The 15,350-nt window shown below is 37.8% G+C and overlaps 1 protein-coding gene across 1 annotated transcript; it reads right to left on the bottom strand.

Moving 5' to 3' along the window:
• Positions 1 to 1,118: 1,118 nt before the first annotated feature.
• jam2b (junctional adhesion molecule 2b) lies at positions 1,119 to 11,746 on the bottom strand. Its single transcript, XM_065962494.1, has 10 exons — positions 11,590 to 11,746; positions 7,865 to 7,930; positions 6,893 to 7,003; positions 6,578 to 6,727; positions 5,240 to 5,421; positions 5,022 to 5,130; positions 4,821 to 4,928; positions 3,216 to 3,234; positions 3,086 to 3,128; positions 1,119 to 2,926 (listed from the first exon to the last, which is right to left on the bottom strand). Exons 1-10 carry the CDS (start codon positions 11,639 to 11,641, stop codon positions 2,888 to 2,890), a joined length of 879 nt encoding a protein of 292 aa, XP_065818566.1. The 5' UTR covers positions 11,642 to 11,746; the 3' UTR covers positions 1,119 to 2,887.
• Positions 11,747 to 15,350: the final 3,604 nt, after the last annotated feature.

The raw sequence follows: 15,350 nt of genomic DNA, 5'->3' as shown, positions 1-15,350 counted from the left end.
GAACAGAACAAACATGTGGTCTAATTATGAGACAGGTTTTTTTTAATTGTTTTTTGAGTGACATTTTAGTAATAAGTGTTATATGTCATTTCAAGTAGTATTTATATCAAGGTTCAAGGTTTCTTTATTAGTACCCAAAGGTGAATTTTTTGTTCAAATATATCTGTTGAGATGTTCATATAGCCTAAATTAAGACTTGTATAACTTAATTCCCTCTAAAAGAAAAAATGTAAACCCACAATTTTTGTGAAGCACTTACACATAAAAGTGTTTGACACACAACAAACAGGATGTTAATTAACCCAACGCAAAAGTACCAAACGAACACAGCAATTGTTTATTTGTGGTAAAATGTTTTCTTATTGCTATTGTTATTGTAAAATAATTATGCTTTTTAGCACAAACCTTTTTGTCTATTTTCATTTTGACAACTACAATTATTATGGCCTTCACAGTGATTATGCTAAAAAAACAAATGCATTTCCAATTGAGGGTAGAGACAGTGTCAGACTGTGGAGCAACATTTGCATATTTTAAAGCTCAGCTGATGTCCTTTCTTCACAGCCAAACAGAGTTTGGGCAGAAAGGTTAGATCTAACAAGCAGCTATTAGCAGATCAATATGAGCCACTTACTGTAGTGTCAGGGAAGGTTACGACCATGAGAGAGAATAGATCTTTGTTAATTATAGCAGTTAAAGATTATGCACGAGACAGATATAAAGATATCCAAAATTCTAATTAATTAGAACCATTATGACTCCAGATAATTAAGTCATGCACAGACAGTAACTCTTCTCTAAATTCACACTGAAGAGGAGCTGCAGGAAATCACTGTTTCAAGACTTTTAATTTATGGGGAGCACAATAAGGACAACACCGAGAACAAACGAAGAGAACAACAGTGTGACTGTTCATTGCCTAATAATGGATAAAAGCTGACATCGGGAAGCTGAAGGCTCCTTGTTTGTGCTGGTGTGAACAGATACAGTCTGTGCTGTGGCGCCATCTGGTGGTCAAAAAAAAGAAGCTGCACGCAGCCAAGTTGGAGAGGTGGACATTGTTTACATTTTTTTAAAAATCAGCATGATAGAAAATAAATTCTTCAATTCAAGATTGGTTAAGTCAGATTCTTTCTTTTTAATCTTTATTTAAAAAAATGTTTTCTTAACAATGCAGACATCTTCTCAAAGTATGATAATCAAAGAAATAAAAGAAATCAGATAAAAATGGGTCATAGTAAGTGATCCCCAAAAATGTAACTGTTATAAAGACCTTGCTGTACAAATGGTTTTATTCATTTCAGTGTTCATGTTCAGTAATAATAGATTTAATGGAGTGAAAATGGTGAGATTTGTTTCTCTTAATTAAGTGCAATTTAACATATTGAGCCAACAAGTTTACAATGAATTCAGACACAGCAGCCATTGACGCACACACACCACACATTCCAATCTGCACATTGCACTTTGACACCCTGGACACTTTACACACTGACACTTTACGCTGTTTACATTATTCTATATTCTATATTTTCCTTTTTTAAATTTTACATTATATTCTATTTTACTGTATTTATGTGTATTAGTAATTTGAGTGTTTATTGCATGGCCTTGTGGAACAGTCTTTACATTTCACTGCACATCTGTATGAGCATGTGACAAATAAAAATCTTGAATCTTGAATCATTGTTGGGAACTTTACAGTTGGACAACATGGAGAGAGAAAAAAAAAGATTACAGTGCAGATTCTGTCAAACCAACAGAAACATGAAGAATATATTCATATTCAGAACCTGTAACAAAAATAAGCAAGACTCGTACTGCGTCATCATTGTGTATTTTTTTAATACTCTGTTGCAAGACCTAATCAGCAATGCTTTCTGCTCGGTGAGGCTAAGGCACAGGTAGCATTCAATGCTAACACATGCCTGCTAACACGCTCACAACACTGATCTGATTAGTGCGACGGAGGATTAGGGCCACATTAAAAAAATGTTTTTAACGGGGCCCTAATCCTCCGTCGTAGATTAGAGATGTGTCCACTTTATTTTTTATATATACATTTAGTTAGCGGCATACAGAATGTACTTATTACATTTTATTATCATGGACATGAAATGTGTCATCAAGATTAAATACTTTATATACACAAAAATTGTAGATTCTTGATCTCGCAGTTCAAAAGTATAACTTAAGTCATTACTTTTTTCTTTTTTTTTTGCACTGATATTTAAGCCTTGCTTTTGGCTTGAATACCAGTCAACCAATTTCATTTAATATTAATCAAAAAAGAGAAATAGACTGAGAGCTAACCAGCACCGTTCAGTGTGTGCAGACACCTGTTCATTTTGCCATTCAATTCACATTATTTGAATTTATACAGCCAAATATTAAACAAAGACAAATCATAAGATCACCACGACCACACAATGTGATTTTTTAAAAAAGTACAAAGATAATATATCGTATAAAACAACACTTATGAATCTGTATAAAAAAAAATGAAACAAAAAAGAGGAAGTATACGTTCTGTACAAACTTGTGAAATCATCAGTGAGGGTGAGTTACACTGACGTGCCTGTAGGTGGCACAAGAGAGCTGTGGTGCTGGCTTTAAAAAAGAACAGTTTGGAGTGCTGTTCTTACCGTTGTCTTATATTTGACACTAATCCAGGATAAGCACCCAGGTGGTGAGATGATCAATAATAATCAATAATTGCTGAACATTGACCCTGAAGTCAGAGAGGAGTTGGAATACGATTTTCTGACATACCTTCTGACGCGTTCAAGAAAAACACCTGTGTGAAAGATACTGTCTGTTAAAGCATTTGAACTTTTCACATCTGATTGTCTGTGGTTAGAAGTCAAAGTCGGAGAGTTCTTCCTCCTCAGATCATGAAGGACTGCGTTTGTTTGTAGTGCTTGAGCTGCAGAGAGCAGAAAGACGAGCAATGAATCATTTCCTTTAATCGGCGTGGGCGCAGACAGAGTTATCAGCATCTTATCAACTTTAATTTAATGGCAGCCTAAATTCGAGGCAGCAAACAAAACAAGTCACTGACACGATAACAACTGCGATCACTCACGTTGCGGATGGGAGGAGGAGGTGGAGGGTTGTAGGACTTTGAGCTGAAAGACAAAGGGTGGCAGGTCAGTGTGCAGCTCATTACAGTTTAATAACACACACAGCTACAGCATGAAGAGTGAAACCCTCACCTTTTTGTTTTCTTGTTCCCTGTTCAAAGAAACAACAAAGAAACAAGAAGTAAAAAGATTAAAACAGCAGTAAATATTGTCATGATCACTTTCCTACCAAAGCAGTTAGATATGTGTTTCCTATTTTGCAAGACAATAATTAATTTATTACCTCAAGTATTTATTCAACATCCTGTTTCTGCTCGACCTTTACCTTTAATAAATACTTCATTTCAGTTCTGCTAAGCGGGATATATCTGACTCTAATCAGATATATGAGCCATTATGTCCAACAGATAGTATACAAAGCCCCTTTGTCACATGAGCTGCTGAACATTTTCTGGTTGTTTGTTGTTTTTGTTGTTTGTGAACAGCAGGGGGCACCTTGCCAAGCACATGGGTTGATTAGGAACCCTTTAAATGTTCCAGGTGTGTCACAGTTTGGTGATCCACCAGGAAGGGACACAGGTTTTTATTTTACCACATGTTAATGAGACAGGTCAATGGGATGCAGTTGGAAATGTTTGTATGTCTAAATTAAATGAAGAAACATGATATTCCTGACTGGACATTGAACTTATTGCGTGCAGAAGGCCTCACTGGAACGGTGCATCAGTGGCTGTTTGTTGAGGTTTGTTTATAATTTTAAATTAAGTTGTTTTTGGACAAATAGCCACAATACTGTGTAAGACCAAGTGGCAACCTCCAGTGTTGAAAAATTAAGCCAATGGTTAAGTGCAAAAACCTGCAGTTCCTTCAGTGTCCACTTGAGGTTGGCTGCAGAAGCGAACCACAAACCGTCTAAAACGCCCATTTTAAAAGAAGCAATGACCATTTTTACAGCCTGGTTATAAAAAACTGGTCTGGTTAGATCATTTTTTGTATCTGCACTCACTGTAAAGTGGGTAATCTATTTTAAATCTTTCTTTTTTATGTTATTTAGACTAAGAGTTATTCACAATAAGCGACATGGCTGATCTGACTGATGGTCTGTTTGTCAGGAGGGATAAGACCCGCCTCAGCTTCACATCTTTGCTTGTTATTTAGTTAACTGAAAGTTAGTGCGAGTAAGCGTTTACAATACGGCGACCGCCAGCGATGGGCTTCGGTAACCAATAGCTGATATCACTGAGACTACGTCCATTTTTTTATACAGTAAAATTCTTACAACCAAAAATAATTTGAGAATATAAAGCATTGAAACTCCGCTCAGCAAGTACATTATCAACCCGCCCATTCTTTTGAGGTAATTGTTTAAGGACTTTTTAAGAGGGAGCTCGCAGGAAAAAGTCAGCTGGAAGTTGGGGGGAATTGATTCAGCCATTTTTGTTCACACATGCACCCCTCTTGGAGAGAGTCAGATCATGTTCAGGAGTGCAGTGCGTGTGTGAAAGGTGTTTAACTGACAGTCTGCTGTTTGATTCTGAGCAAGCAGATTCCAATGTATGAGTGTTTAAGTGTGCGTACACAAAAAAACAACTGCCAGTTAGAGCTGGAAATGAAGCTGGTAGAACTAGAATGCAAACAGTAACGCAAACATCTTCAATCTAAGAAAAATGACTAACTGAGGAAACTCTCACACACACATCCAAACACAAAAAAAAAAATCCAAATCCCACTACTCACTCTTGCAGCAGCCTCGGCGTCGGCAGACACACACACAGATGCAGCAGAGGAGTGTGAGTGTCACAAAACCTGCAGCTCCTGCTATCAAAACTGTCATATTCAAAGGATCTAAAGAGAGAGAAGAAGAAAGTATTTTCCTCAGGGTTTGATGGATAGAGTGAGACGTGTAAACTCCAAACAGTTGTGACAAAAAGCACTTACATTCAATGACTTTCAGCTGCTGGGCCACACAGCTCTTTGGCGCCCCCACATTGTTGGAGGACTCGCAGCGGTACATCCCTGCATCCGCTTTGGACACACTGTTAAACTTCTGCTCCACACAAAGAAAAGGCGAGATTAAGTCGAAGGAAAAGAAAATACAGCTGTTTGTGTCTATGTATCTACTGGGTTTATATTTGAGTATTTCTGTGTGTGCTGACCAGAGTGCCTTTGTTTGTATCAATGCTGTATGGAGTATCAGCGTTGGCCACCAGAGCCTTGTTGTCTTTGAACCAGCGGTAGGTGGCAGGAGGGACGCTGAGTTTATCCTTACAGAGGAGGTCGAGGCCTCCACCCACAAACACCGAGTTCGGCACCTCACAGGACGGGACATGAGGTGGCACTGAAGAGGCAAAGAGAGAGAGAGAGAAACAAAGCTGAAGCTCCAGCAAAAAGTGCAAAAGACAAGGCGACATTTAAATGCAAAACTTCTTTTTTTTTAATTTATTTTTAACAAGACAGTGGGTTAGACGTGTCCGAGCCAAAGCTAGGAGTTAAACTGATGGCTGATGTGTGACAATGGTCATAAGTTAAACTCCTGTCAACACTGCATTGTGATGTGTTGCAGCCTCAATTTTCTATATTACTGCACATGGCTACTTTTTTTTATCAATGATGACAAGCAGTCAGATAAATACAAACTCCATTTTGAATTATTTAGACAGGGCTTTAGAAGTCAATTTGACAAATGTTTTTACGTTGTAAACCAAAATAAATAAACATGTGAAGGTCCGGCTGCAGCTGTGAAAATCTACAAGCAGCTTCAGTCTGCAGTAATCCATTATGTTCTGTCACTGAACTGATGCAGAATCTTCCACGTCCACATCACGATGCATCATAGTCACAATTTATTTCATGCCGCCAACTTAAAACTGATATTTCTTGATGCATTTAATTGTGTTGATTTGGATCTCTTAACTTAATGCTTAAAGTCTTTATATGTGATTTGTCACACTTAAATGTAGAAATCAAGTATCTCCTCTGAAAATAACTCTGTGAGTCATGACTGTCTACAATGGGTGTAACACCCGAGTCCCACTGTCTGTGATGTTTTCAGAGTTTTCAGAGTCCTATCTTCACTTTGTTTACATCGCCAGGACGGCTGGCTGACTCCTCCCCTCGTGTATAAAAGTTGTTTAATTGAGGGACTAGAGAAAAGAAGAATAACATACTGTACTCACTGCTTAACTGTGTTTCTAGATCACGCTCATTTCAGGTAAATTTGCATGCAGTGTGAAGATACCAGCATAATAAAGATCGCTAGCATTAGCATGCTAACACAACAATGCAGCACCAGTTGTTTTGGTTTCATGCTGGTGCTCAAGGGCGACATCTGCTGGATCAAAAAATCACATATAAAGCCTTTAAGTGCTATTTCAATGATTCTTTAGAGGGAGCATCTGATGTTAGTTTATTGTGTTTCTCCAGTAAATCTACATTTTTCCTGATATCTGGAACATATTCATTAAAAAAGAACAAATACAGGATTGCTGTCATACCGAGCACGTTCAGGGTTACAGTGGCCTCTCCCAGGTTGACGTGGTCCTCGCTCGCAGTGACCTCACAGCGGTACTCCCCGGAGTCTTTCTGACTGACAGAGTGTATCGTCATAGTCGCTCCTTCTATCTTTGCTCGTCCTGCATAAGATGCTGAAGAGGGAGGCGAGGGAGGATAAATCAAGTTTTTTTTTTGTTTTTTTTTCATTATGTGATGTAATAATGGAGGGTGAATGGAAAGCGAAGCTGCAAAAATACGAGTATTTTCAGTTTAGAGGACACAGAGAACTCAGGTAGTTTATGTCTATTGTCACTCACCAGTAAATTTCTGATTGAAGTACACAAATGTGACTCCCTTTCCTTTCCTTTTCCACTCGATTCGAGGGCTCTGATCTTTCTCGGTCCGGAACTCGCAGGAAAGCACGGCGTCTGCAAGAAAAGATTTTTAAAATACTGATTCAAACCAACATGGACACACTTCACTTTGTGCCTTGTTTTGAATTATCATGCATTTTTCAAATCATTTCTCCACAAATCTTTTTGCTTTTGTAGTCCCAACTCGTGCTTTCAGATCAGCATTAAATAATAAAGGCAATTTGATCAGGTTGTTAAAGAAAATCCAATCTATGTTTCTCTGGGTTTTTTTTTACTAATTTCCTGTAATCTTTCTGCAGCCACAGGACCCCCGCACATTTCAGCCATTAAATTTGTTTTGGATGTTTGCATTTGCTTTTGAATGTGCAACGTTTCTGAATATGCCTCGCGTTTTTCTAAATGTGCGTCATTACAGCTCATGCCAGGCCTCTGCACCTACAGGCCACCGTACTCAAGTAATGATTGAGCTGCATTCATTTTGTTTAAGTCTATATTATTTTTAATTTTTTTTGTGAAAAAGCAATTGATTCTATCTTTAAGAAAGATTATTTCAGGCCAAACATTTCAGTCTCTTGAGACAGTACTGTTTCTTAAAGTTGTTTAACTTTTAAAGAGAAAGAAATGCTGCTTTGTGTGTATCCTGCATGGTTTATGTATTTTCTCCTGTGGCTGCTCACCTGTCTGCTTAATTACTGTCATGATATTTCTATTTTTGTAGCTTTGAGCGATGTTTGAATTTTTTTTTTTTAGGGAGCCTTTTATAAAATCTGGCCCGGGACAACAGATGAAAATTAACCTTTTAGCTAACTCTTCAGCTTTACTGAAATGATTATCAATATGCAATGTCCCTGTAAAATAAAAAATAAATAAAATAAAAATAAATAAATATGAAATGAAGTTGTTAAACAGTCTCACCTGAGTGCTCGTGGACCTCTACTTTAGGTTTATTGCTGCTGACTGTCACTGACAGACACACAGGACCTGAAGGAGAAAAAAGAGCAATATATTATTAGAAAAAAGTATAAAACACTTTATATTTCACTACTTGCTACATTACAGTTTCTTTTTATGGTATTAGTTTCAAAATGTGGGTCAGAGAGAGCAGAGCAGAAGATAATCAACATCTAGTATAGAATAAAAAGCCCAGGAACTCATTCTGCTACATTTATTTCATAAAGAATGTAGAAAATGTGCATAATACACACTCTCTCTCTCTCTCTCTCACACACACACACACACACACACAGAAAAGTATGGAGTGTGAAGTTACATCCTGGTGGTGCCAGGAGCGGTGCTGTGGAGGAATGCAGGTGATGGACGACTCTCTGACAAGCAGCTTTATCCAGAGACTGATAACGTCCTCGAGTGATCTGTCCCTTCTACCAGCTACACACACACACACACACACACACACACACACACACACAGCTTTGGGTTAAATTGGGCTTTTATTCTACTTTTTTATACAGTTAAGTGGCTGAAGTCACTTTTACTTTTTTCACAGTGGTTACATAAAATCAGATTTACCAAAATACTTCAACTTCTCACTAAAAACTCAGACGATGATGGAGACAGTGCAGTCTTGTGGAGAGGTTTCTGTAGATGTAGTGCTGATTTTATGTTTTTATAACCTTTACCGCCTAACAATTGTACATTATAACATTCATTCAAGACAACAAGGAGCTGAAGAGAAAAGCAGGTCGAATCCTCAGAGGAGCTTTTTATTTGAGAAACCGTGACACACCTGTCTTGTTTGGAGTTATTAAGAAATTATTTCGGAGCAAAAACAAAAACCCTCAAGGGGAAAGATGACCGCAATGTGTTTGTTGGGTTGGGGGGGGGGGGGCGTATGTCACACATGCCTAGAAAGTGTGTTTTTCTTATGCAGACAAAGCAACTCTGTATGACAGTAACCTTATCCTTCTCAGCTGCGGCACCACACACACACACACACACACACACACACACACACACACACACACACACACACACACACACACACACACACCACCCTCAGATATCTGCATTACACACATGAGGATCTACACTGAACCCTTAAACCCCCCCTGTGCTTTACTTTGACCCCGTGCCATGGCTGAAACCTGAATCTGATTTTAACACGAGACTTGAATCCATGCCATGAACTTAAAAAACACGCAGAAGTTAATAATTCCATGTTTTAAAAAAAACACAACTTGATAACAGTTATGAAAGTATTTCATTGAATTCATCTGAAAGTAGAGCCCGACCGATTAATCGGCCAGCCTATAATATCGGCCGATATTATCATATCCAGTGACGATCGGTATCGGTTCACCAGTAAGATATCATTTCATTTGAGTATCACTGTATTCCACTGGCAGAGTTCTCTTTCTTTCCTTCACCGGCAGAGTGTCTTTTATGGATTACAACACGCATTAGCACTCTCCAGAGTGTCAAGCTGTGATGTTATATTATGTTTATCAAACCACTTTGTGCAATAACATGTTACACTTTATGTGCATGTCTGTCTGTGTTACACTGAATATTATGACTACATTTTTGTCAAAACTGCAGCTCTCAGCTGATCTATTTTATAAAATCTATATTGTGGTTTCTATCTATTACATTTTAAATTTTTCTTTTTTTATTTAAATTGTGTACTGTGTTCACTTTTTGTTTGCAATCTTTGCTCTTTGCTGTAGTAACACTGTAAATTTCCCAGTTGTAGGATAAATAAAGGATTATATTATCTTATTTTATCTTACATACATGCACAGTTATTTCTAGTTGAGAGACCATCTTCATTATATTTATTTTCCGAAAGCGTTTGATAACTGCACTTTTTGGGATCAATAAATGTGTATATCTATATATCTATATATATATATCTCTAAAGATCAAAGATTGGTCTAAGAAAAATATTGGCATTGGATTTTTTTCTCTCCCTAATATCGATATCGGCGGCAGCCCCAAAAATTCCGTATCGGTCAGGTCATGCTTTAAAGCTGTTTTAAATTTGTTCAAATCCAGTATTAACACTCATCCTGTGATATTTTTATTATTTATTTTATTTATTTTATTTATTTTATTTATTTTATTTTATTTTTTGGGGGGCGTTTTGTGCCTTTATATGAGCGATAGGACAGTGGATAGAGTTGGAAATCAGGGAGAGAGAGTGGGGAATGACATGCGGGAAAGGATCCACAGGTCGGATTCGAACCCCCGGCCGCCCGCTTGGAGGACTATAACCTCCACACATGGGACGCGCGCTCTTACCACTGCGCCACCAGTGATATTTTTATTATTATTTATTTTTAAAAATATTCCAAACATTTCCTTGTCAGCTCTCTCCTCACAGAAGATAAGGATTTCATCTGTGAGGACATTTAGTCCTCATGAGTAAATAGAGGAAGGATCAAACACACACATGTCCGAGCTTTAATTATCAACATGAAGCAGTTTGTTTGGACAGCAGCCTCTGCTTTTAAGAAATCCAACAGAAACTTCAAATGCATTTCTTTCTCCAGATAGCGACTGGTTGTTTTCATCTCTGTCCAATTAACAACAAGGTCAGCCTGGGGGTTATCTCCAAAGTGAGAGGGCGGGATATGAGACTCCTCTGTGTGATGTGTGGGATCGCCCGGGAATCTCGGGTTCAAACAGCATCAGAGCGGGTTCAATGTAAACATGAACACCAAACCACACCCACTGCATCTCTGCACAATCTCAGTCCCTGATCCATCACACCTCCTCCCACCCTCCCCCCCCCCCCCCCCCATCCCCCTCTGCATGTGGGGTTAACATGCACCAACACTATTACCCAAATGAAGGGTCAATAACTCATGAGGATCAAATCCCCTCATGTTGAAAACAAAAAAAAGGTAAAAACAGCTCACAATGTCACAAAACATGTGTTGAATAAGAAAACATCAAAATCGTGGTAAATTCTCTCTCATCTGTTCTGAATTCACTTTTGTTTAATAAAGTAGTCAATTATTCAAAATCACGAGGATCAGGATCCTTCTGTTTGTTGAAAGAGAAACAAGTCTTTCATCTTAAATCCTTAAGAAGAAGTTTTATCTGCAAAGTTGTGAGTAAAAAGTTGTGATGTGGAGGGTTAGGGTACCATATTAAATTAATCATGCATTTCCTCTTATTAATGGAGAATTGAGTTGTACTTAAATCAAGAGTTTTTTGTTGTTGTTTTAATTAATATTAAGTGGGTTTTGTAGTCTTTAGGGTAAGGTAAAAAAAAATGCTCAGAACACTTCTAATAATTCTTGGAAGTGTAACAAATGACAGAAAACCAAAACCAGTCATTTCCCCTAATTTGACATGCTCTCTTTATCTGTAATGCACAAAACAAAACAATTTCCTATTTTTTAATAAGACTAGATGTTACTTATTGTTCTCATACTGAGCAAATTTTAAGAGAAATAAACCATGTGAGAAACAGAGTTTCCTGTGGTACTGTAGAGGGATACTAACCACAGTGTTAATAAAGTCTTTTCTGAAACATTTGTCTTTCCACCTGACGAATTAGCCCGTTTAAACTCGGACTGAAACCCAGTTTTTTTCCTGAAACTTCGAGCAATATGTTTTATAATTATTTCCATAAAGTTTTTGAAAACAAGACAACATCAAAAAAAAAAACTCACTTTGCAGTAACGTGATGAGAAGAGGCAGCGCCAACATCTTCAGGACGTCCATGTGAAGCCTCGGTGAGTTCAGGTCTGTCCTTTGTCCAGATGATAATTAGTTTGACTCCAAACTTTCTGCACGCTTCTTCAAGTTTCTTCTGCAGCGCGCGCTCTCGCGTATCCATGGACAACTGACGGGGGAGCGCGCGCAGACGGGAGCTCGGTACCAAAGGGAAATCTGATCCTCCTTTTATTTTGAAAGGAAATATGATCCTCCTTTTATTTTGACAAGGCCTAATCTGTTATGTCAAGGGTGATTAAAAGTCTCAGATTTATTTTTCTTTCTTTTATTGAAGCATCTTATAAATCATCAGGATTTCAGCGTTACAACTTTGTTTACAAATATTGAGAATAACTCTAAAAGTCTACTTGAGATGTTTGCTGTGGTGGAGACATTTTGACAATTTGAATATGTAGCTGAAGTTGCTTGTCTCTATGGCTTAAGGGAGCTTAAATTGGTTTGAGATCATTTTATAGCTGTCAGATCTTGGATTACACTTGCTTTGTTTTGCTGTTCTGACCTTGTGCAATAATAATGTTATATTAATGTTATATTATGTTTTACCAATCCACTTTGTTTATGTGCACTGTGTACATGTCTGTGTTACATGGAATATTATGGATTACATTTTTGTCAAAACTGCAGCTCAGCTGATCTATTTTTTATTTTTTTTAATCTTTTCTACATTCTTAATTTTTATTTTTTTATTTAAATTGTACTGTGTTCACTTTTTGTTTGCAATCTTTGCTCTTTGCTGCTGTAACACTGTAAATTTTGCCGTTGTGGGGTAAATAAAGGATTATCTTATCTTCTTATTTAATGTTATCTTTTTAAAGAACAGTTGTGGTTAGCTGAAGACCACAGTCTAGTTTTGGTTTTAGCCCCTAACATGAAATTAAGCGAAATGACAGAATAATGGACTTGAACTATTCGGGTTGAGAGAAACATAAATCGAACTGAATGAAAGCACTGCTGTGTGTGTTTTGTGTTTACATTTTAAACCAGCCTACTTGTTATTTTACTACATCACTTTTCCTTGTCAAATTTCTTTATTCTCTCAATTTTCCTAAAACTTTTATCTTGGGCTACTTTTGAAAAAAAAAAAAGCAACAAAACATATTTTCAGTTTAACATTCAAAATATGGCTCATTGTTCTTGTAGATGCCTTTATCCAATAAATAGTAATAAGTCAATATGTATTTAAAAGAAGACAATCGCATGGTTGGAGCTGGACGTCTTCCACGTGGGTGTAATAAGAGGTGCAGAGACAAGACAGCTGCTGGCTGAGCTACTGCGTCCTTGGCTATAAGGTTTCTCACCAGCAGTGCCCACACAACAACGCATTGTCCCCCATCCTGGTTAATGTGCACACATGCTTACACTTGTGGCCACTTGCGTACACAAAGACACACACAGAGGCCATACGCGAGGACACGTGTGCACAGACACTCAAAGGGAGAGAGAGAGAGAAATACAAGCTCAGAAAATCTCTGCTGCAGCACCTGTTCACTATCGACGACCCCAGCTGCTGTGCTTTGAGCAGGACGCGCTGCTGACATGATACACACACACACACACACACACACACACACACACACACAAACTTACTTTTAACAGCACAGCTCATGCCTTTTGCTTAGTTTACAAAAATATGTTTTACATAAACAGTCTCTCCCACATAGTGACTCTTATGAACCAATCATAAGTGATGGAGTGATATTTAATAAATTAGTTTAAAGGCTTTCTATGTGATTTTTCACACTTAAATGTAGAAATCAAGTATATCCTCTGAAAATAACTCTGTGAGTCATGACTGTCTACAATGGGTGTAACACCCGAGTCCCACTGTCTGTGATGTTTTCAGAGTTTTCAGAGTCCTATCTTCAGTTTGTTTACATCGCCCGGACGGCCGGCTGACTCCTCCCCTCGTGTATAAAAGTAGTTTAATTGAGGGACTAGAGAAAAGAAGAATAACATACTGTACTCACTGCTTAACTGTGTTTCTAGATCACGCTCATTTCAGGTAAATTTACATGCAGTGTGAAGATACCAGCATAATAAAGATCGCTAGCATTAGCATGCTAACACAACAATGCAGCGCCAGTTGTTTTGGTTTCATGCTGGTGCTCAAGATCGACATCTGCTGGATCAAAAAATCACATATAAAGCCTTTAAATGCGTTGACTAAATCAGGGCTTAATTTAGTGATCTATTGCAAGAACAGTTTAAATTGGGTTTTAAATAAATGGGATCCAATTTTAGGTTAGCTAAGTTTGAAACATTTAAACACAATTTTTCTGTGTAAAATTAAACATGTACAGCTTCATATACAAGAAACTTTTTTAGATTTGAGATTTTGTAATCACAATTTATCATGGAGTGTAAAGAAGGATCCACAGTAGCAGCAATACTCAAAGCAAAAAAAATTGAGAAAACACCCTCCCTACAACCTCGTCTTACTGCACTGTTACTTAATGTCTCCTGTTTGTTGAGGGCTCACTCCAAGATTAAAAAAATAAAACAACAACTCTAATTTCTGGTAATTAATTCAAAATATAAACTTACTTATAAACTATGCAACATCTCTATCTATAACTCTACCCAATTCTTACACACTGGTCCCTTGGTTACTTTCACATATAAGCAAATAATGCTGTGACAAAATGTGTGTTATAACATCTGATTATAGTGTATTTACACATGAAGAGTAACACCCTTTAGTGACAACCTAGTGACACAAGCTAGCCCAGACACTGATCACAGTGGCCATACATCTGTTATAAACACTGCGTCTCAAGATCACAATCAGCAAGACATTCTGTCACACCAGCAGAGATGCAGACAGGTGTCATGCATTACATTGAAATTGGCTCTGTCCCTTTTATGTGATCCAAAAAGCTTTTAAGATGGAGCACATACAAGAGCTTGGAGGGCTTTAAAGTACTCGTGTATGGCCCTCATTATTACCTGAGCCTTTCCTGCCGGGTCAAAAGGTCACTATCAGATGTGGACAAAAAGTTGATGAGCTGAAAATGTAAAAATGTCTGGTTTTAAAATTGTTCTACTGCTCGCATTTCTCTGGGCAAGAACATCTTTATCCAGAGAGATCAGAGATTAAGAACACATATTATCAAATCACAGCTCAGAACTGTAACCAGACCGTCAGAGGGACAGAGGAAACTCACCGAGGTCAAAAGGTGTTCTAGCTGCGAGAACACTGAAAAGTGGAAATCTGAAGTGAAGAAACATCCATTCCATTCCATGCACTTTCTGTTGAGAAATACCAATGTGAGGAAATATTGTGAGTCACAGCTCCCATTAATCTTTATGCTCACTGTGTCAAAGTGGGAGGTTTTCTTGACCTTTGTCTGCCCCCTCTTAATTTCTTATTGAAAGCAGCATTTTGAGTCATCCAAGAGACAGACATACAGAATATTCCACCACATAAATATGTAAAAACAATTCTGTTTTCTATCAGTTCAGAGTCCAGATCTAGATCTTTGAGTAAGTGGGAGTTTGTCATGAGAAATAAAGACATTATTTCTTAGTTATTTGACGATACAGCATCAACGTTGGGAACTGGTTTGTTTGGTAAATGGTGGACTTCTAATCATTTAATTTTTTCCAGTTACATCCTCTGATGTGGGGTTGGTAATTTTGGAAATCTAGCAGGATTTTGAAAGTAGAATTCCCCCAGTGCTCCGTCTGCACCCCCTCC

Source organism: Labrus bergylta, chromosome 13, assembly GCF_963930695.1.
Source record: "Labrus bergylta chromosome 13, fLabBer1.1, whole genome shotgun sequence".
In the NCBI taxonomy this organism is placed as follows: Eukaryota; Metazoa; Chordata; class Actinopteri; order Labriformes; family Labridae; genus Labrus; species Labrus bergylta.
The sequence above is the reverse complement of the archived record's forward strand: the minus strand, read 5'-3'. Positions and strand labels throughout refer to the sequence as shown.